The sequence below is a fragment of the Struthio camelus genome, chromosome 2 (genome assembly GCF_040807025.1).
Source record: "Struthio camelus isolate bStrCam1 chromosome 2, bStrCam1.hap1, whole genome shotgun sequence".
In the NCBI taxonomy this organism is placed as follows: Eukaryota; Metazoa; Chordata; class Aves; order Struthioniformes; family Struthionidae; genus Struthio; species Struthio camelus.
The window spans coordinates 80,119,172-80,140,566 of record NC_090943.1 but is presented as its reverse complement, the minus strand read 5'-3'; the positions used below and the strand labels follow the sequence as shown (position 1 = coordinate 80,140,566).

General features: G+C 39.0%; 1 protein-coding gene across 31 annotated transcripts in view; it reads left to right on the top strand.

Moving 5' to 3' along the window:
- Positions 1-21,395, top strand: part of SEMA5A (semaphorin 5A) — a 315,141-nt gene that overhangs the window by 284,570 nt on the left and 9,176 nt on the right. For all 31 annotated transcript variants that reach the window (XM_068931379.1, XM_009665155.2, XM_068931382.1 and 28 more), the window contains 3 exons: positions 5,275-5,493; positions 16,352-16,522; positions 21,063-21,218. In XM_068931379.1, coding sequence (XP_068787480.1) covers positions 5,275-5,493; positions 16,352-16,522; positions 21,063-21,218 — 546 coding nt within the window. The remainder of the gene's footprint in view (positions 1-5,274; positions 5,494-16,351; positions 16,523-21,062; positions 21,219-21,395) is intronic.

The following is a 21,395-nucleotide window of genomic DNA, read 5'->3' as shown; positions in this document are numbered from 1 at the left end:
AGACTAGATCAGAGAATTATTATAAGAGCTTATTAGCAGTCTAGCTTTTAAACCAAATTAAGACACATAAGAAGGCTGTTTCACCAAGTGTCAAAAGTAGAATTCAGCAGAGAATGTTTCAGTTTTTAAGAAGAATCAGATCAATCAAGTCTTATTGTTTCAAAGGCAGATTTTTCTCCTGTACTAGTCAGGGCAGGTGACTTTCCCATTAACATTTCCGAACAAGGTTATATTCTAGTGGAATTAAAAGACTCCTCTGATTTGACCAAAGAAGTATTACAAAATAGTTTAGAAACTGTCAAATCCTCTCAGTCTAGATCAGAATTATGTAGCTTAGACAAACTTTGTCCATTATGCATACTTGCTGTTGCTAAACACTGGCAAAAGGAAGTTGGCAGTGAAGCTAGGCTAATTTCTGTGTAATTTTGCCCACGCTGAAGGAAGTGTAAGCACTTAAATTGAGAGTAAAATCTTTCATGTAGGTGTTCATTCATATCTTCTGTCTCCTCCTGTCTTAGAAATCAATGGTTCTTTTGAGCATAAAATCCATGTGATAGTTTTACTGAACTTTTGCAGTACTTGTTTTCACTTGTGGAAAGTTTTGCTTTAGGGAAGCCCAGCTGCCTGTTTAAAATTCTTCTGGGATTAAGCAGTTAAATTCCTTTCTCTAGCCTCAGTGTGCAGCAATTTATTAATTGAGTAAAATTTCTAAACAACCAAAATTAAGCTCATTAGTAAACTAAAAGCACATATGATACATTATAGTCATTCACAGGGCTTTAAGTCAAGCCATAGGCTTTCTGGGAACCATTTAGTTTAAAATGTTCAAATGATGGACCTAGCATAAAGGTTGGGTCTAGTTTGGATTCACGGCTGTGATAAAGATTTTCCCAAGCTAGATACTTAGGTAATTCATTCAAGGTGCTGTAACTGAACCCCCCCCCCCCCCCAAGATTTCACTGGTGTTTCCTTGGATAAGGTTTTAATAACGAGAGTTTGGATGGTACTTTTAGCAAACTTTTGCTATTACCAAGCTGAGGGCACTGTCCCTTGCATTCTCTTTTGGTCAGATATTTTCACCTTGAGGGCAATACACAGAAGGCTAAATGTTATTTTCTTTTGGCTGGCACAATCCATTTTCTGTTCTTGGAGATAGATGTGGGACCGCCACAATCTCAAACAAACGTATGAAGTGGCCAGCCAAGAATACTGCAATTTAATGAGAAAAGTAGGAGTCCCTTTCATAGTTTCATGGTATTTTATCTGAAGGATTCCAATGCTTTTTTTATTTATACCTTATCTAATTTGATATTAGCTGTGTTGCCGATAGGGCTTGGTTCTGGATAGCCATCTGTATTTGCACCCTGCTTTCTAAAGGAGCTTTTCTTGAAGACATTCTGCAGTGTAACCTTTGGTCAATTTTGTATGACCCTTGCCACCTCAATTAATAAATAGGACTTCTTAAGTGAAGGACTAATAACTCTTTTTCTTGGTCCATTTTCCATATCTTAACAACCTACTATGCAGCAGCTGGCTGATGAAAGAAAGGGAAGGTCCAGCTTAAGCAGACCTGTAATAATTAGACTATGAGTCCTTGCTGTGTGTGTGTGTGTGTGTGTGTGTGTGTATAGAAGTATGTATTTGGAATACATGCATAGGTCTAAATACGTATTTTTGTGTGTGCATATATACATCCGTGGGCACATGGTTTATTGAGTAGTCCTCATGCTGGCATTAGGCTAGGCAAGTTCACCTTGAAGATTCAAACCCCATATTGTTGTTTCAAAATACCATGTGAATGTATCGGTATTTTAATTTTAAAACTTGTTAGGTGCTTGCCTTTATTAAATATTATCTGCATAGTATATTGATCAACTTTTCCTTAAGAAAGACTGCATGATCTGAATTGTTTGTAACGCAGTGAAAATGCTTCAAAGGCACAAGGTCCTGAGACTGAAGGGACTTGTTACAGAATGCTGTCTCATGACTTTAATTTTCAATTGTTATCATCTTTCCTCTTAGACTTATTACCTAGTCATACTCTCTCTTTTATATTGCGTCTGCTGTTATGCCTATATCCGAGCACTTTATTCAGGTCACACTTTTTTGCAATGTTCGTGAGGGAGATATTTACAGTTTTTACAGGCATGCAAAGACTGCACTGATGGGATACTTAAGAGTGAGTGAGTTTCGTCATTGCCAAAGGTACTATTTAGAGTTCTGTGTTCAGAGAGGTGAAGTAGCCGTTCTGTGCCTTATTGTCTTCTGAAAGTAGTCATCTGGCTTATTTTTTCTTCAGTGTACCTGAAAGAAAAGGCCACGGGCTTAGCTGCTCTCCCCACATCTTCAGGGGCCCAGCGAAAATTGTTATAATACTCAGGAAAGATCTTCAGAGTAATCTGGAAAACAGATCTAGAATCCATCTGTTCGCAGTGCTCCCCTTTTATAGAAAGATGCAGGTAACTTTTGAATGCTTTCAGCAAGGGTGATCACCTCTAGGATTTTGGGTGTAGAAACTAAGAGCATGCGGGAGCAATGGGAAAATATTCTTGAATGATCTGTAAATCTCCTCTTTACTAGAGGAGATAGATCCCCCGTACCTCTCGTAAGAATCCTGTTAAAAGTTGACTGGGTCAACAGTTTCGCAGTTCTACTTTTTTTTCAATTTCATTTTACTTAAATATGGTACTATATCGCCAGAATGCAAATTGATCTTGATATTTTTAATGATTTACAATTTCTGTCTAAAGAGAAAAATTCTAAAATCCTGTCTATGAACACTATATAAATTACTATAAAGCTGTGGAAAAGCTGCTCCCTGTAATAAATTTTTAATGCCTTAGAAAGAAGAAAACACAAGGGAACACTTATTGCCTACCCGACTACACACTGAAAAGATTTGATAGAATGTTCTCTTGTTTTGGATGCTTTGGAGCTAAAATATCTCGGAGGTTTCCCACAGAAGATCTCCCTTCCCGCTCCCTCCTCCCGCCCCCGCTTCATATTGCAGGAAATCTAATGTAATTGTGACAAATAAGGTTACACATTTTCCTTAGCACTGAAAAATCTTCCCCCATCCTGCCAAAGTGTCTTCAGAACGTTATAATACCGGTATAAAGTGATGCATGCTGCAGTGTTTTATCCAGAGAAGACCTGGCAAGCTAGTCTGGTTAAGAACAGGTTTGCGTTTGCACTGCTGATAATTTAATAGCTAAAATACGAGGATTTGAAATTCTCATGTTGAAAAAATACTGGGTTTTTTTGGTCTCACAGCTCACTACATGTGTAAACCGGGCATTTCTGTGACCAAAACTACACAAACTTGCACAAAAAAGGCTCTTACAGAGCTAGAAATTAGACCTATGATCATAATTCCTAGACTGTTTCTCTGCAGTCTGTCCCGTTGTGGATTTGAATCAGTGCCATGTTTCGTGAGCTGCTGCTTATAATATCTATGTGCAGTCTAGTTCAGCAGGAGGAAAATAGTTACCTACTATATCCACTGACAGGTTTCACCCATTTATAGTCATGTTAATATTGCTCTTCTCCTAGTTTCTCCTTAATCTCAACAGTTTCTTATGGAGTATTTATGTGTCACTGCACTATCATTACAATATTGCCAATTTTTATCAAATGCCAAAAAAAAATATCCAAGGACTCATCTGCTTTGGGATGGTTGTGAACGTAGTTAGTAGAGGTAGAGCTAAAACAGTATTACTAGTGCCATAAGCATTGGTAGACAAAGGGCTTAGTTGTTCAGTGCTGGACACCACAAATGAGGAGCTCCTTCCATTCTATTTATCCAGAGTACTTGTGCTGGTATTGACTTGAACCCAGGACCCCTGTTGGGCGGTATCTTCGCCATATTACTTGTAGCTATTTTCGGTACATGGTTCAGTATGTCTTCCATTTCTTCAGCTCTGTTTGACTCTCCCGCAGTGCCTGTGCTTGTAGGTAGAACATAAAACAAGTCTTCAAAGCAAAAGTTTGTTCTACAGTTTAATCTAAAACCAGTCCTTAGTATTTCTCCCCTGTTGGTGATACACTTCATCTCTCCTTACATGCGCAATACTGAAGCCCTAGCATAAGCAGGCAGCCATGTCCTCTGCTGTGTTAAGTACCATTCATGGAACCTTCTCTCAACAAAACTAATTAAATAAGTGCTTGGAGTAAAAGCAGCAGGTAGTGATTCATCTATCATAGAATTTGTGGTGATGATAACCCCGGTGAAGGTGAACTGCTTTGGCAACAGTAGGAAATCCCAATAGTGTCACAGATGTGTAGAGATAATGTTGCAGCTCGAGAATTAGTTCGGTGTTGTGCTGCATCCTATAATTGAGGACATCTGTTTCCCTACAGGACCAGGCTTGAGAATGACCAAGATACTCAACTTAACTGCAGATTATTAGAACTACTTCATCTGGGGCTACATCAAGGCATATTGGTCATATGCTGTGAGCAAGATTCTGTGTGTTCACTTTCCATTGATAAATAGTGGGCTTCAGTCTCCATCACTGTTTAATCTGATGTCTTTTCTCAGTACTAAACTTGCTTACAAATAATGTTTCGCCCCCCCAGATGGTCATTTTGACTAGGAAGTATACTATCCTGTGTGTCTCAGAAAGCTTCATTTTCATAGCTTATATGCAGTTTGAAGCACTTTGGCTCAGTGGAAAAAAAATGTATTTTAAACTGGGAAAGCGTTGTTCTTTACAAAAGGACAGTCTCCCTAGGCACTGTGGGGTTATTGCTGTACACTGTCTAAAGTCTGAATAGTGGAGGCAGGATGACCAGGTGGACAGAGCACAGCAGGGTTCTGCATCTGTCACTGGCTCCGTGAATGACCACAGGCAGCTCAGTCCTATTTTCTGTGCCCGTTTCTTACTCTTTAAACCAGAGGCAATAATATCTATGTAATGTATCTGGAGATCTACGGATGACAGTTACTGGGCAAGAGAGAGGTAATTTTTATCGTCCTCAGGTGGCATAAATTGACTAAAGTTCATTCATCGTTAATTCCAGTGCAGCTGTAGAACTTCAGTGAAGGAGCTGGATCCCAGTCTTCGCTGTAGTTCTATGCAAGTGGTTATAAAATTGCCGTTATAGCAGAGATTCTTGAGCTGAAACTAGGGTTTGGATTGTGAGATTGAAGGATGTGATGCTGCTTGTCTTATTACAATTAAAAGCCTAAGAATAAATTTGACGAGGAGGAGATTGTTTTGGGGGAGATACTGTTTTAATTCGGTATTGTTTTCTCAATCGTTATTCCCTTAGGATTGTCAGGAGATTTCTTGCGTTCTGGACGATACTCTGCTCATACTATTAACGGTGCCTGGTCACCGTGGTCTCCGTGGTCTCAGTGCAGCCGTGACTGCAGTCGAGGTATACGGAATCGCAAACGGGTCTGCAGCAATCCTGAGCCCAAGTATGGGGGACTTCCTTGCCTCGGCCCATCTCTGGAGTACCAAGAATGCAACATTTTGCCTTGTCCAGGTAAGAGTCAGCTGAAGTGGGAGAAGGATATGAAAATAATACAAATCGTTTTCAAGGCTGGATCTTGCAATAGTTCTGTTTGCTTGGTTGCTTGATTCGGATTCTGTTTGTTTGGTTTTTTAAATAAACTGCAGCTCAAGTAACTGATTTTGCTGGCCCCTTTCAGTTCCAAGGAAACAAGTTAGCCCAATTCAGCTGAGCTCACCAAAACTCTACACAGACATTTCAATGATCGTGTGCTGTATTAGCCAACACAGTCATCGTAATTGCCTATAGCAGTGAAACCAATTATATTTTATGTTGCAGAAATATCTTTAAGGTTAGTTTTCATCATCTTTAAGGTTAGTATTCATCTCAGACATGAATGATTAAGTATCATATGGAAATGTCTTTTTTGTTACTTTTTCAAGAAATCACGTAGTTTGGCCTCTAGCAAGAGGGCTTTTTCTTAAATAACGTGTTCATATCCCCTGGAATCCTGACAGCCAGTTCCATTTATAACATAATTGGATTTGGGCAAGATGCCAACTTGATGTCACTCAGTTTATCAACAACAATATAAACATAGTTATCTCTTCTTTCACTCGTGAAATGTTGATTGTAAAAATATAACTTTAAAAAAATAAGCCCATAGGAGAGAAAAGAAAAATTATGAGAAAACTGACTGAGCTGCTATTTACACTCAAAATATCATTTTCATCACAGTGGTTTCTGAGGCTGCTGAGTTAAATTGATGCTAGCTTTTGAGTGTAAAGCGTCCAGCAAATGAGGTTCAGACAGAACACCAAAATAGCTGGTATCTCAGGTAGGCTGCAAAGTAAAGATTGTTCTCGGAATCGTGAGCTTCTCCTTCACTGACAGTTGTTTTATGATTCTACAAAAAAGACTGCAAGTAAAAGACATGTTTTCAAGAAACTGCTTGGGGTTATAAATCATTGCTGTATCTTAGTCATTTGGGGAAAAAAACATCATGGTTCTAGTCACCTCTCACCCTTCCTAAAACAGATATGCAAGTTCAAAGGCTTTTGAACTTTGCAGAATGCTTTGTAGCAAAAGAAAGGGGAAGGATATAAGAGAACACATGAGGAAAAGAAAGTGCAGCTGGAATATGAGGGGAGAGGTCAAGGCATAGAAAGTCATTGGAAACAGTAGAGAAGGAGAAAAATAACGACGGAAAGACTCAGTTCTTTCCAGTATCAGGAAATAATGAAAAAATAGGCTTTCATACATCTTTAATCACATTAATTGTTTGCATATTAACAGTGCTGCATATTTTATTATTGAAGACTTCGACTTTTGGCATTTCAGTATGAACCTGAAGGGTTCATGTAATAAATACACACACACACACACACACACATACACACACACACACACACACACACACACGCGCATATCTATATGGTGAGTGTAGTAAATATGCAAACACACATATACATATCTATATGAGTGTGAGTTTAAACTGATTTTTTTTAGAAGTATTTTGCCCTATTTTATCACTGCAGTGCATTCCCTAAGCTTTGTGAGCCCTTTGACAGCTGCTTTCCTTTCTCTGCATCAGAAACCAAAATGTAAATCTGTCCAGAAGGCAGCGTTTCCCTTTCAGGAGGATTTAGTTCCTTCAAAAGCACACTTTTGGCTTGAACTGAACCTAAATAATGTGTCTTGGTCAGTAGAGTGACTATTGACTGTGTTCTCTACACCAAGCAGTATGAGAGACAGGTGAAAGGGAGGAAGTGAAGAAGCAATGGACAGAGAATCACAAATTTGTGGCCCAAATCTTCTGTATATTTGCAGAGCCCTAGTGCATGTGTAACTCATTATTTCCCAAAGTGTGATCATAACACCTTAGTGTGATCGTCACACCTGCTTTTCTTGAACATAAGATTATAAACTCTTTTGCTTCATGTGGCTGCACTGTAATCCATAAAAATTTTTGAAGGGTGACAGCAATGTGTCATGTCAAAGAGACCATTGTACTAACATATGCGACTCTCCGCAAGGTTGGGCTCACAAGGAAGAGTTAGCTAGAGTATAGCGTGTCCTTATCAGGTCCTTCTTCCCTTGCTAAGAGAATCCCTCCATGTGATAATGGGTTCAGCTTCCTTTGAAGCAGCTACAGTAGTTGTTGACAGGGCGGCTCTGCTTGCAAGCTTTACAATGCCTAATTTTATTATCGTACTGTATTAACTAAACTATATCTCTAAAAAGCGTCCAGATTTGTTTTTCCTCCCTTGCTATTGATTTTTAAATCAAATACTGTGTTGGATTTTTTTTTGTTAGTTGTAAAATAAGTTACAGGGTTTCCAGAAGTATTTTTACGAGGTATCTCTGTAACTAGTACACTGCTTTGTTCTCTGAAGGAAATTGTTGAAACAGTGGAGGACACAGTATGCACAAGTTTAATGTGGAGACCCATGTTGCCTGAGTGAGCCAACACCCTAAACTAAAACCCACAAAACTGTAAGGTAGACCTTGAAGTTGTGCTCTGTATTGAATTGATTCCCTTTTCAGCTGTCTCTGGCTTTGTAAATATTTTTCAAGAAAGCTTGGAACAAAGTGTGGTGGGTGTTTTTGAATCAAAACCGAGTATATTTAATACCTTTCTTGAGAGACAAGTTTCTTTTTTCTTTTTGGTGCAAATTTGATTTGAATAAAGCTATACAGCTTGGATGAAGTATTTAGATGATGCTAGCCTGCAAAAAATCGCAAATATCCTCAGCCACAGAACTACTGTTTGCCAGGAATTAAAGTGAATATAAGGGCCCAAGTCAGATCTCAGATAAATCTGAAGGGAAAACATTGAAAGTGGCAGATGTGATTGATTTTTTTCGTTTTTAAGACATAGGAGAGTAAAAAATGATTGCAGGATAAGGCTTATCCAGAAATTCAACATAAATGTGTATAAAGGGAGTAAGTTTTTGTTGGAGAGGCATAGTAATGACAGTGAAATCTTTCCTTTTCTAATGAAAGTCACAGAAAGCTGAATGGGTGGATTAGAAATTGAGATCTATTAGGTTGAAATCCATGCATTGCAGACAGTCTGAGACAGATTCCCACATCTATAGTTCAGCATAAGACCTCACTAAGAAGTGAAGACATGGGGGAAGAGCCTTTGGTACAGGCTTACATGGACAAACCTGGCAGACCCCACAGCAGGGGCATAGAGGAGAGCAGCCAGTAAAAGAAACTGTGCCTGGACCACTTTGCAACCTTCTTGTGAACCACTCTGCTAGGTGACTAGGGTCTCGTTTCCCAGGAGCTTTTATTCAGGAACGCTATAGAAAGTCATTCTTATTCTAGCTTTCCAAGTGAGTTTCTAAAATGTCCCTTTTAGGCTTTAATCATACAGACCTTGCACATTGTACAGTGAGGCCACGTTCGGTAAAATCCAGTGTCAAACATGTTTTCTCTGGACTGATACATCCTCACTCTGTGCTTTGATAAATGTGACTGATAAAACCAAGCAAGGACAGGGTGAAAAGTAGACATTTATGAGAGAGCTTGGTCTAGGTGTGGACCTCACCAGGCTATTGACTATACCTTCCTCACGTAGGGCAGACTGTAGCGACTAAGTAGGAGTAAATATTTCAGGCCCTTCTTGCCATGGCTGGCATAGATATAAAAACAGGGACTGTTCACAATTAATTCTTGCTCAAGCGAGTAAACAAGGTCTAGACAGAATAAGGGTAAGAAATGTGAGGAACTTGTGATCTGACCCCAGCCCTAAAGTACTGACTGTAGTACTGAAAATAAAAATGGGTTAAAAAAGAATTTTATGCTTTTTAAGACATATCTGAGCTTCCTTGGGATAAGCACAGCTTCACATGCTCCCTGCTTGTACAGAAGTACTTTGTTATAGCCCAGCCTTTAGCCTGTAGGAGTTATTCGGGTTGGTAGGAAGGAGTGCGATGGCAGCCGTAAAGAAGCATTCCTGTTAATGCAGGCTCAGGTTCTGCTCCTCTCCCGGTTCTGCTTACTGCACGTATGTGCGGTGCTGCATCCGTTATCAGACGAGATCAAACACTTATGATTTGACTTGGTGCACTAGATGAGTGATGGAGAAATACGTTCAACAGTTCTTAAGTCCTGCTGAAAGTCCAAAAGGACTTTATGCTTCTCAGTCGTTTAAGTTGGGCTCTGTGCAGTCTCGGAAGATACTGAGTGCTCTGAAGGACTGACGCACTGAAAAAGCCGGTGTAGCAATCACCAAGGGTACACGAGTCGCGTCTGGTTAAGTGCCTTGCAGCTTAGTTTTTAATGTGCATATTAATAGCCAATAACTTATTGTTAAAGGTGCTACAGGATACCTAACTTATAAAAAATACCGAAGCTGTCTAGAACCTGACTTTGGCAGCTACTATTGAATCTTTCTTCAGCATAGAGGGGGAGAGAGAAAGAGTAAAGTCTTTCTTACTTGTAGCTAAGTAAATGGTCCAGTGAAGTGTGGGTTGGTAGGAGTCACTGAGCAGATTATTTTTCATACATTGTATTTGAAGGCTGAATATATAATTATAAATTGAACAGTGCTAGAAATTTGTCAGAAATTGTACCTAGGCCTGGGAATATGATTTGTCTATACTGAACAAGTTTTAGAGTGCTCTCTCGTACAATTTTGGCTGGGACTAACTAGTTCTCTCCCAAATATTCTGCAGAAATAGTTTGGGAGTTAGTGTGAGGCAGGGCCTGTTCCTGGCAGTCAGTCTCCGTGGGGCCAACTGCTTCAAAGGGTAGGAGAGTTTGGCAGTATGGCTATGCTGTTCTGTGCCAGCTGGTCTCTGTGACGGCAAAAGGGCTTTCCCTGGGACAGATGTTACCAGAGTATTGCGTGAGGCTGGATGCACATTCTTGTCCCACCACCTCTGCTTGGAGGTGTTTCAGATGAAGCACAAGGAGGTTATCTAGGGAAGCTATCTGTGGGCAAAGACAGCTGGACTTTACACCACAGGAGCCGTAAGAGTCTCAGCTCCTATTTCAATCTACTAGAGAGCAGTCCCTCTCTAAAAAGAGGGATCCTGCAGTAATTAAAAAAAAAAAAAATCTTACTTCTTCTGGCTAGGAGCTTTGATAAGATCAGTGAAACTTTGCAGAACAAAAGGAATCTGAGAACACTACATATTACTACACCTTCCAGGAAAATAGGAAATTTTCAGGAATTCTACCCTTATATTCACTTATATTCTTACTTTAGCAGGAGTGCGTTCTTTACTTTGTCAGCTGCTAAGATATGGCTTAAAATTTGGAATACAGCCCTTCTCTGATTAATGGCCAGTAGGCATTGTTTTCATGTAAACTAAGCTGCCAGTACAACTCAGTGTAAAAAGAATGACTTGCTTTTACACTGTTGTCTTGCACTAGCAGATAACGTTTTGGCCCTGTGCCTCAACTCCTTTTGTTTTTTTATGATTCTGAGATACGGTGAATAGAGCTGAGCTGAGCTGGCACACACTGAGCTGGCTCAGTAACTAAGGAGGAGATCTGTGAACGTTCACCCCCCTTTCTTTTTTGTTCGTAGTGTGTGGTCAATACGAGAAGAAAGGGATTGTAATCAGCTATAGAAAGGTTCTGTTGTGCTTTTCATCTGAATAGTGAGTCAATTTGGGGCATATTTCCATTATGATAGGAAATACATGATGAAGAAAGTATTGTTTGAATGGTAAGTTCTGTTAATTAAAGAAACAAAAAACCCCAGTAACTTACTAACTGAAAGACTTGTGTTCTTTTTAATTCTTTAGTAAGCCTTCTCTTTTATTCTTTTGCACATAAAGGCACTTACTGAAGTACCTTAATTAGGAGTTTAAAGCACATCTACACGATCATCATTTTACCTGTTTGAGGGAGTTTCTATTTCCTCTTCTCAGAGGTACCGGTGGGTCAGAGGAAAAGGACAATTTCTATCTTTGATTTTAAATTCTGATACTTCATTTGAGGCTTTCACCAGTTGCAAATTTTTATTACAATAGTTTTAGTTTGGTTTTGTTTATGACATTTTGGCTGAGAAAAACTGAATAAGTTAGCTGCAGGCATCCACATATTGGTAAATGTGCTAATAACAATAAAGGGAGTTTCAGATATCACAAAACTCCCTGAAAGACTATTTAAGTTATTTATGCAACTCTTAAAGGCAGTTATTGCTTGCTGATTTTTTTCTTTATTACTCTTACTATTTTTTGTTCCATTTTTTTTTTCCTTGCAGTCATACTTGGCCACAGGAAACAGGAGTAGAGTATATATAAAGAAATGGAGAAAACTTATCCTGCAGTAACTTCCTAAATCAGGGGAAAAAATTACTCCAGTGGCAAAAAAGCTTATCTCTGAGGCTCTTGAAGCCCATCACTCCCCATACATTGATCTCTCTAGGCTTCTTGTGTAGCCAGTGAAGACAGAGAGCTGAACTGCCCTTTGGAAGTGCCTGTTGCTTCTCCTTTGACTCCAGCTGACTTAGGTGCCTCAGTTACAGGCTTAAGCCTAGTTTGATCCTTTGCTATTCTTGTCCCGCGATCATTAGAAGCGTTACTTGGCCTTCTGTGTTTCTGCAGTGCACTGAATTGACTCGTCTGTAACATCCAGCATTACTTTTGTGAATAAAAGTTAACTGTAGCATCACAGAAGGACTTTCAAACTTTGATGTAAAAATTGCTCTTTCCCACCGTGAAAAATATGCAGCGATATCCCACAGGAACAAGAAAGAGCAGTAGGTGTGGAATGGGATGATCTCAGGGTGTCTGGAAGGCCAGTGCACTCTATTAGGTCTGTAGGCTGCCCAGCCTCCAATTGCCCCCAGATTTTACTTTTGCTCAGCCCCTGGGAATGTGAAGGACTACTGCCCCTCTATTTGTACTCTTTCTTGCAAAGAGAAAAGACTCTGAGCTCTCTCAGTATTATTTATTCTCTTTTGCTACACTTTCAAAAAGGTGAACATGAAAAGTTATAAACCTAAAAGTACATACCAAAAAAAAGGAAGAAGAATTTTTAATGGATGTTCACATTTGAAATGAGACAGGACAGTATATGAAAAAGCCTTCAGTCTTATCCGTGCTTTCCTGAAAGCAAGGGAGATCAGTATGTCTGCCCATGTTTCCTTCCACTTTCTTGTAAAGCCTAAACTGCGTAGCAGAGTATCCAGTTAACTTAATAGTCCCTTGGCAATTCTCCAGTAGTGTGGTTGTTTTATCATGTCCCCAAGAGATCTTGTTCCTATGTGCCGTTTCTCCCAAAACATTCTCTTCCCCACGATTTTTTTTTCATTCTTGTGCATAAATATTTATTAACCAGGATAACAGCCAGCAGGCAAAAATTGGCTTGCTTAGGAAGACACTGTAAAGGAAAAGCATTGTTTGAGAGCAGCCTGCTTGCTGGAGAGGCCTTCTTCCAAAAGGGACCCACCTCTGTAATTGCCAGAGAACTTACCGACTCTTTGTATCGCTCATTGTGGAACTGCCTTAGCTAGTTTCTTTTGTCCAACAGCTTGACCCAACTGGTATGTAAACAATTGTAGTGACTGCAACTTTCCTTGCCACTCTTTATTTTTCTTCCTATAAGAAGCAGAAATAACATTAAGGACTCCATGACAAAGGGAGAAAAAAACCCCAAACATATGGTGCTGTGTCACTAAGCAACTTTAAAGAAAGCTGAAGGGCACCCCAGAGGTCTGTTTAGGTCTTGCAAAAACGCAAGCGTAAAATACCCACTTCTTTGATCATATTTAACCGTGATGATGCTTTATCATCCTCCATTGCTGGGAAAAAAAGTTCTGAGGTCAAATAAAAGCTATTAATCTTTAGCTTTTTTTAGCTTATGTTAGTCTTTGAGAGGCCTAGAGATTTAGGATGGCAGTCTGTCACTAAACAGTCAGTAAGAAAAACTGTTATAATTGCACCATCTGGCTCAACTATGATTAAGTCTAACAGTCTTTATTACATCATGTCTATCCTTTCCCATCTTCTCACTGCCCCACTTCTCCCTTTGCATCCAAAGGCTTGCAGTGTAGCCATGATACCTCTAGCTGTGGGACGTTATGTGGCATCAAGAATTTTAGGTCTCTATGTTCTTGATTACCTGTAGATAGAAGGCAGATGTCAGTATGAAATGCATGCATGCTTGTAATTCTTACCATTAAAAATAAGTCCATTGATAAATGAGTAGAAAGTGTTGGAGGTCACAGTCTCCATTACAACGAACAAGACACGTTATCTCTATCTAGGCAACCTTAGGCTGTCATTCTGGTTCATGAAGGTGTATATACACTGTCGCAGAAATACTTCTGATTATTCATTTGAGCTGGTAGGGTATCATTTGGGAAGGTGAAGATCTGAGATCTCATGAAATGAATAGCTACATAACAGCTTATGCTTTTATTTGACATCATTGCAAAAAAAAAAAATTCTGGATAAAAGATACCATGTCTTGAAGATGTTATAAAATTACACAGTATATTTTACCTGCATTGAAGACAAATAACTTGTGACTTTCTTAGGTATGAGCTCCTGTAATGCTACATTGATAGAGTCTTCTCAGGCAAAAAGTCATGATATTTCTTTCCAGTGGCTATATGAATAAGGGAACAAGTCAGGCACTGTACCGAGATGCAGTATTATATATGATGGGTGGTGTAAAACTCATAAATCTATGATGATTCAGCTGAGTTTTAAATGAATATATCCTGGAAAAATGTAGCAGTCATTTAATTCCTCAGTATTTAAATTTAGATCCTTTGAATATAGCACTAAATTCTGCAAATCTGTTCTGTCCAATCACACTTTTCAGAAGCCAGATATGTTACTTATTACAGTTTTTACAATTATTGTTCTCAGCAAGAAAATGCGAACTGTATGCCAACTGGTTTATTGATTTGCAGGATAATGTTGTAAAAACTGCAGAAAATAAAATGTCATACATTCGACAACTTCACTTGCAGGATTAGTTAACTAATAGCCTTAGGTATGCACTAATGAGCTACCTGTTTGATTAGCACATGAGAATGTGGGGATGTGCTGTATCTGAAATTACTTGCATAAATGCACATATAGATTTTAACATCAAAACAATCACCTTCTCCTAGCTCATTTTCTAGCAATTACAATCTTTCCTTAGATTGTAATTGTAAATTATTCTGTTTGACTCACCAGGTGCATTTGTGATATACAGTGCCACCAAAATAAAATGGATATTTGTTAATGTTTTACAATGCCTCTGTCTGAGAGAGAATTGTAATGCAAATACTGCATGTATACTTTCTTTGTAAGTTATCTTTTTTTTTTCAGATTTGGAACCTCCTTTTTGTTTGTAAGAGGTAACTTAGGAATAGCTCTTCAGAAAACCAATGGAAACATTTAATCCCTGAAATGCTGTTTGGTTATTAGAATAGAAAAGATAAAAAGGAGTCATTGAGGACTGCTATATGCATATTTCAGATATTTCAATGGCAATCAGTTGTTTCAATGAATCATGAAGTAAAGTCTCACAAGGAATGTCCTAAGTGAGTGCACTGTTAAAATTGTGTACAGCGAATGTGTATTTCCTTCCTATTTTTAAGAGCAGACAGTAATGAGTGTCTGGTTTGCATTGTAAAATGCACGCTGCTGGTGTGACTTACAGGAGAAAAAAGCCAAGAATTGTGACCAATTTGGAGCTCTGTGGTTAGGAAAAAAAAGAACCTGACTCTCCAATTGCTTTTATTTTTCTTTGGGTCTAATGTGCTGGTGTCAGTTTAATTATGCACTCTGCATTACTTTTAATAAATTGTAGACGTGGCCAATTACTTTTTTATTTAAGTATTGAAAGAGCAAGTGATACCACTTTAAACAGAGATTTGAAAAGAAATTCTTTTTCTGTAGGATTTGAGTATTTTGAAAGTCTTTTTTTTTTTTTTAATGAAAGCAAATGAAACTACTGAGATTCTTTGCAGGGGGAATTCTGTATCTGAGAGAAGTAAATCTGACTTGGTCTTGTGTCTGCATATAGGAAGCCTTTGGCAGATGGGCTGCAATATGGCCTTTAAATACCAGAAATACAACCTGCAGCAGTAGCTCCAAGAACAGAGAGAGGCTGCAAAGGAGCTGGTTCAGGTGCAGGCAATGAGGCAAACTCTCATTAGAAGCCTATCTGTTGGCCAAGTATCAAAAGCTGTCCGACAAATCGGACTCCTCTAAAATCCAGCCTAAGTTGCAGAGGTGAACACTCAGACCCCAGACTGCAAAACAGGCTTACCTGAATCAGTAAATACGAGGGAAAACAAAATCTTGGTATTTCTTCAACAAGCAGTGTTTGAGGCTTAAAATGGCAACTCCTTTTTGTCATTTTTCTATTGCTTTTTTGAACTGGCATCATTCTGCTGTAACTAGAGATGAGTTAAGATTGTAATATTGTATTGGCCCATCAAACCCTACAACTTTGATGGATTGACTGAAATGGATTGTAGAGCCAAGGCATCCCACCTGGGCTTAGGAAAGAAAATCAGATTTCCTCAGCCTCTCTTTTTATGTTATTGGGTTAAATTTTATTTCATGACCGGAAGTTTACTTTGGGCTTATTACAATTCTGCTAAATAAACTTTCGTGTTTTGTTTCCTCATGAAGGAGGAAAAAAAAGGAAAAGATTTTTGGACATTAAAACTATTACGCTTTCCCTCTGAAGGTATATTATACAGATGAGTAACATTGTTAGGCTTCCTAGTATACCAATGGCTTTATAAAGATGTAAATTTACTTAGGTGGAGTGATTCAATTCCTAGGCCTCTGTTAGGTGGGACCTAAAAATGCTATGAATTATATCCAGAGAATATGGGAAAGGGCAGACTGTATTATGTCCCCTTTCTACACATCAGCCTGCAGCAATGCAATGTTTTGTGTCTTTCCAGTTGATGGAGGCTGGTCTTGTTGGTCATCTTGGTCAAAGTGCTCCGCAACTTGTGGAGGAGGGCATTACATGAGAACTCGCTCCTGCACAAACCCTGCTCCAGCATATGGAGGAGATATTTGCCTTGGGCTCCACACTGAAGAAGCACTCTGCAACACACAACCATGTCCAGGTATGACAAATCAACCAGTACAACTTTGTTCTTTGTGTACCACGGAATGAGGCATTTACAGTTAGGCAACTTTTTTTCCCTTGGTCTACTATTTAGGAGCAAATTATCTCTCTCCTTTATTAAATGCACACTGAGCTCTTATATGCTACACCCACAGGAAACTCAGTGAGAGCAGAATATAGCCTACAGGGCACCACCTCATCCCAACCCACCTCTTAAAAAATCACACAAGAATTAAAATTTGAGTAACCAGGTTCCAGGTCTCTATAAACAAAAATGATCTAATACTCGAAGTGGTGCATGCAAAAGGTTTGGGAAACTTTTAATGACAGCACCACAGAGGAGTACTTTTGTTATAACACTAAACATCCGCAGCAAGCAAATTGCAGAGGCTGCTTATTCAACAGTATGAGTATCACACTTTCAAGCGGATGCTGTTTTGTATCAACCTTTGTTTAAGCCCTGTTTTCATATTAAAAAAAGAGTAAACTGAAAAGGTCTTTGCCAAATATGCTCTTCAACTTCAGGTGTTACGGAGCAGAGAATTTCTCATTTAAATGGCTGTAAAGTACTTAGCAAACGGAATGTCTCAGCTCTCTTACTAGTTATATAATTTTATAGAGCATGACTTTATCTGCAACTTTAACTCTGCCTGTTGGCCAATATTAAAGGAACCTAACATGTTCTGTGAAATTAAAGTCAGAAGTAGAGAGTAAAAACACACAAACAAGATAAAATCATGAGTGAAAAGACACTGGGACAGTTTGTTTTCATTTATTGCTGATCAGAGGGTTATAGGCAACAGTAAAAGGAAATGCCTGCAAGCAGCTCTGTTACCACATTATATTACTTGCTTCTCAGAAGGTTGCTAAACTTCATGGCAGAAGTTTTCTGCTCATATGATGAGGTCATGCACAGAAAGCACAAGCTCCATGAGTGTGAATTTATGGATCCTATTACCTGTGAAGAACTACAATTTTACTTAATTTCCTTTTCTAGGCGCTGCATGTCTTGCAGCAGAATAAAGGTACCTACTTTGTCAAAATTAAAACAAATGTGACACTCTGAATTGGATTTAAAAGAGGAAAATAGAAATCAGTTGATGGTTTGATTTTTTTCGAAACAAATAGTGTATATCTGTGGATAGAAGTTAGATAGCTGTCTTGGGATCCTTCAGGCCCATTTAAAAGGTTAAAACTGGAATGTTCATTGTGCTAGTATTACAGCCGTTTTTCTATCAGCATTTTTCTAGAAATGACAGTTTGTACACATCTATAAGTAATCTCTTCAGCTTATTTTGACCTGGTTGTTAACCAAATTTTGGAGCAGATGGGGAGGTTGGTTTCATTTTATTTCAAGAAGGTGAAGGCTTTTGTAAAGCATTAAAATTTCAATGCAACACATTGCTTACATGTCTGCGGTGTTTAATTTATATTTCAGTCTCACTGAAAATTTGCCATGTGTTTTTGAAACAACACATCTTCCAGCTCTCTGTGAGAATGAAGCCCTTGCTTCATGTGCAGACACTGGATTTCAGAACATTTTTTTTACTGTTCTTATTTCGCATTAATAGGAGACAGAAATGACCCGTGCTGCACATTGTCAAGTTTGGACAGATCCCTGCATCCTTGCAGAGTCATTTTACTGTGGTGAGGATCCTGTGGGCAGCGATTACTGCTACCGCAGATCTGGAAATAGCATTTGGTGACATTTGCTGTTTGAATGACATGTTCAGTATAGGAAAGGAATATCAGTGATACTTGGGACCTAGAAACTACCAAATAACACAGAAACGCATATGCAAAAATAGAACTTTACTTATAAAGTTTATTAAGTTATGAAAAGAGAAGCGGTTTCTTGCCAGTTGAAATAGTACGTTTTTGGCAAGAAGAAAATTGGAAAAAGACTAAAATTTGCAGAATCCTTATACCAAGGACTTTTTGAGGATACGGAGAGCTAATGGCAAATACAGCTGAAAGTATACAAGTATTTACTTAAAAATAGTTACTGACCTGTGTTTTCACAATACAACATTTTTTTTCTCATCCTTCATTTTAAAAACTGTATCACTGTGTGTTTGTGGATTTTGTTTTTATTTTTTTATCTGAAGACAGTCCCATTAATATGAATGAAATTGCTGCACTATTGATCGGTAGCGGTTTATAGGCTGCTTATCAAGAAGTATACTCTGTTGCAAGAGTGTTTGTAATGTACTGAATAAAGCAATATTTTGTACTTAAAATAATTACTGCTGGGGGGAAGTATATTCTGTCCTTGAACTGCTAACTCACATGCAAATAAAGTATAAAGTAGTTGAGCATTTAGAAATTATGATGTAGTTCTGCATGAAAGAAATTTATGATCTTACGGACTGGTGGCCTGATCTTTCTGAGGGGCCTTCTTTACCCAAAGGAACTGTTTCACTTACCTGGCTTCAAAGGCCAGCCAAAAAGCTGAAGGCAGAAGACAAGACATCTGAGTAAACCTTGCGATGTTAAAGATGAAAGGTAGTCCCAGGTTAAACACCTTTCCGGACTTTTGTACTCAGGAACAAGTTGAGAAGAGCCCTGACAAGATGAAAAGCAGAGGGCGGTGTGAGGAATCTGCTTGAGGTGCAAGAGAGCCTTGGATACTTCAGAGATAAAGAAATCAAAGAGATGAGATGGGATAACTGAGTCTATTTAAGTGCATACAAAAGCCATGGGGTTAGCATCTCTGGAATGACACAGGTAGTGACGTGGCAAAGGGCAGGTCTGCCAGCTTGAAATGACGCACGTGCAGTCTCAGGTGCCCTATCTCTGTGTGACTCTGAGCTCCACCACAGCAAGGATGTCCACCCATCTCACTCTGCAATGATGTCACCTCTATCGTCTTCTGTGATTTCACATGCCAGATGGAGCTGATGAGCATGATGACTGCCTCTGCTGTGCACATGGGATTCCAGCGTGGGAGGGAAGGCACGTTGTGTTGTATGTGGGGAAGGGTCTCAATGCACATAGTGTCTTTTACAGGACCCCATGCTTAAAATGTCTTGACAAAAGGCAAGCGCATTTAGGATGCTCACAAGCATTTTAGCAGCTGCTGTGTATACTATAAATATGTTTGGACTGGGCAAGAGTACTGGCTCCTGTTTAAGCATGTTCTCTGCCTCAGATGAAAGTTTGGGTCAAGAATTGTTTTTTTAAACTTGAGTGGAAAGAACAACTGTACAAGTGATGTCATGCACCTAAACCATGGACTGAAAGAGACTGGTAGGATTGCTACTGTCTGTACCCAGGACTCTCCTATGGTCTTAAAATGGTCCTTGGACCACTGCTTGAGATTTTCTATGCTAAAGTTGTTCAGTCTACTCCATCCATTTCTTGTTATCATAATATTAATTAGGAAGTCAGTGGCCAGCACTATCATGGACAGCATCTATTGCTTGACATTTTTCAAATATTCTTATTAGAATCCATTAGTTTTAGATGACTGAGAGCCTTAACCTTTTCCTTTAAGGTCAAGGGGAAAGTAATGTGTAAATACAAACCATGTACGCTAGTTTTATGCGATGCTTTGAAAGGCCCGAGCAGTGCAAGACTCTCCTGGCATGCCACCCAATTCACAAGAAGTACACAAAGGTTTTGTGAACTTTCAAATTATTCACAAATTTCAGTGTTCTTCGATCTAACTTGAAACGAAATTAGGCCAGTATATGTGTTTTTTTATTTGAGGCCAAATGAAATTTGTGCATTTGCTGTGGTTGTGACGTAAAATCAGTTAGAAGTAGAAGTAAACTCAGTTTGGGATATTAGGACTACTTAATTAAAACCAAAGCGATAAAACATATCTCGATAGGAAAGATACTGGAAAAAAAATATGAAAAAAATGAAAAAAAAAACAAAATTTACTGAGCTCTGTCTTCTACTATACATGCCAAGCTGAGAAGACTTATATGAGGGCAAGGCTTGCACTTGAATTGTAAGAAAGCTGAGCTCAGTAAGTTCAGAGCATCTCACATGAATCAGATACATTCACTTAACTGTTCTGAGATCGCACAGAGATTGTCTGGTATGAAATAAAAGTGTCGTAATCAAAACTACATAGGCAGAGGAAGAAATCTAAAGAAATAATAGAAATTGTTAATGAGCCAAATGTGGGAGAAGGAAAAGAACAAGATTTCCTCTGCCATATCATAAAGTATTCTCCTCTATCTACAACGAAGAAACAGACCAGAATAAAAAGAAAGAAAAATGTGTCTGCAAGATACAACTCTTTCTGTAGTTGAACAGACATCATCTTTTAGACCAGGAATACCTGTTTCTGTAGCTCTTATTGCTACTTGTCAGGTACATAAATAAAAGTGACTGTCATTGTCCAGCTCGTCAAAACTGGCTTTTCTTTACCACCACCAGCAGAACCGTCCTTTGTCAGCTTGTAGAAGCTAGGGAGTAGGACCTCTGTCGTAATTTAGAGAGACAGACCGTTTCACTGGAGACCCTGGGTACTTGAAGCATTTAAATCCGCTGTGTGTCTCTCTCTCTCTTTCGACCTGTTGCAGACAGCTGGTCAGATTGGTCCGAGTGGTCCGAGTGTGACTCGTCTGGAGCTCAGTTGCGGGTTCGGCAGTGCATTGTTTTGTTTCCCGTGGGCAGCCAGTGTTCTGGGAACACCACGGAGACCCGAGCCTGTGCTTTCGGCTCTAACTTTGTACCAGGTGAGAGCAAGGTTCTGCCTAAACAGTAAGTGAACTCTCACAAAATTTCAGGAATGAGGCCTAATGCTTTCTCATACTGTGCTGTGCAGAGAGTCAAGGATTTAAATAGAATTTGCCTTTTCTCAAACTTTTTGCTGGTCTACTCGTTAGCGCGTATGTGGCTGGATCCAGTCTCTT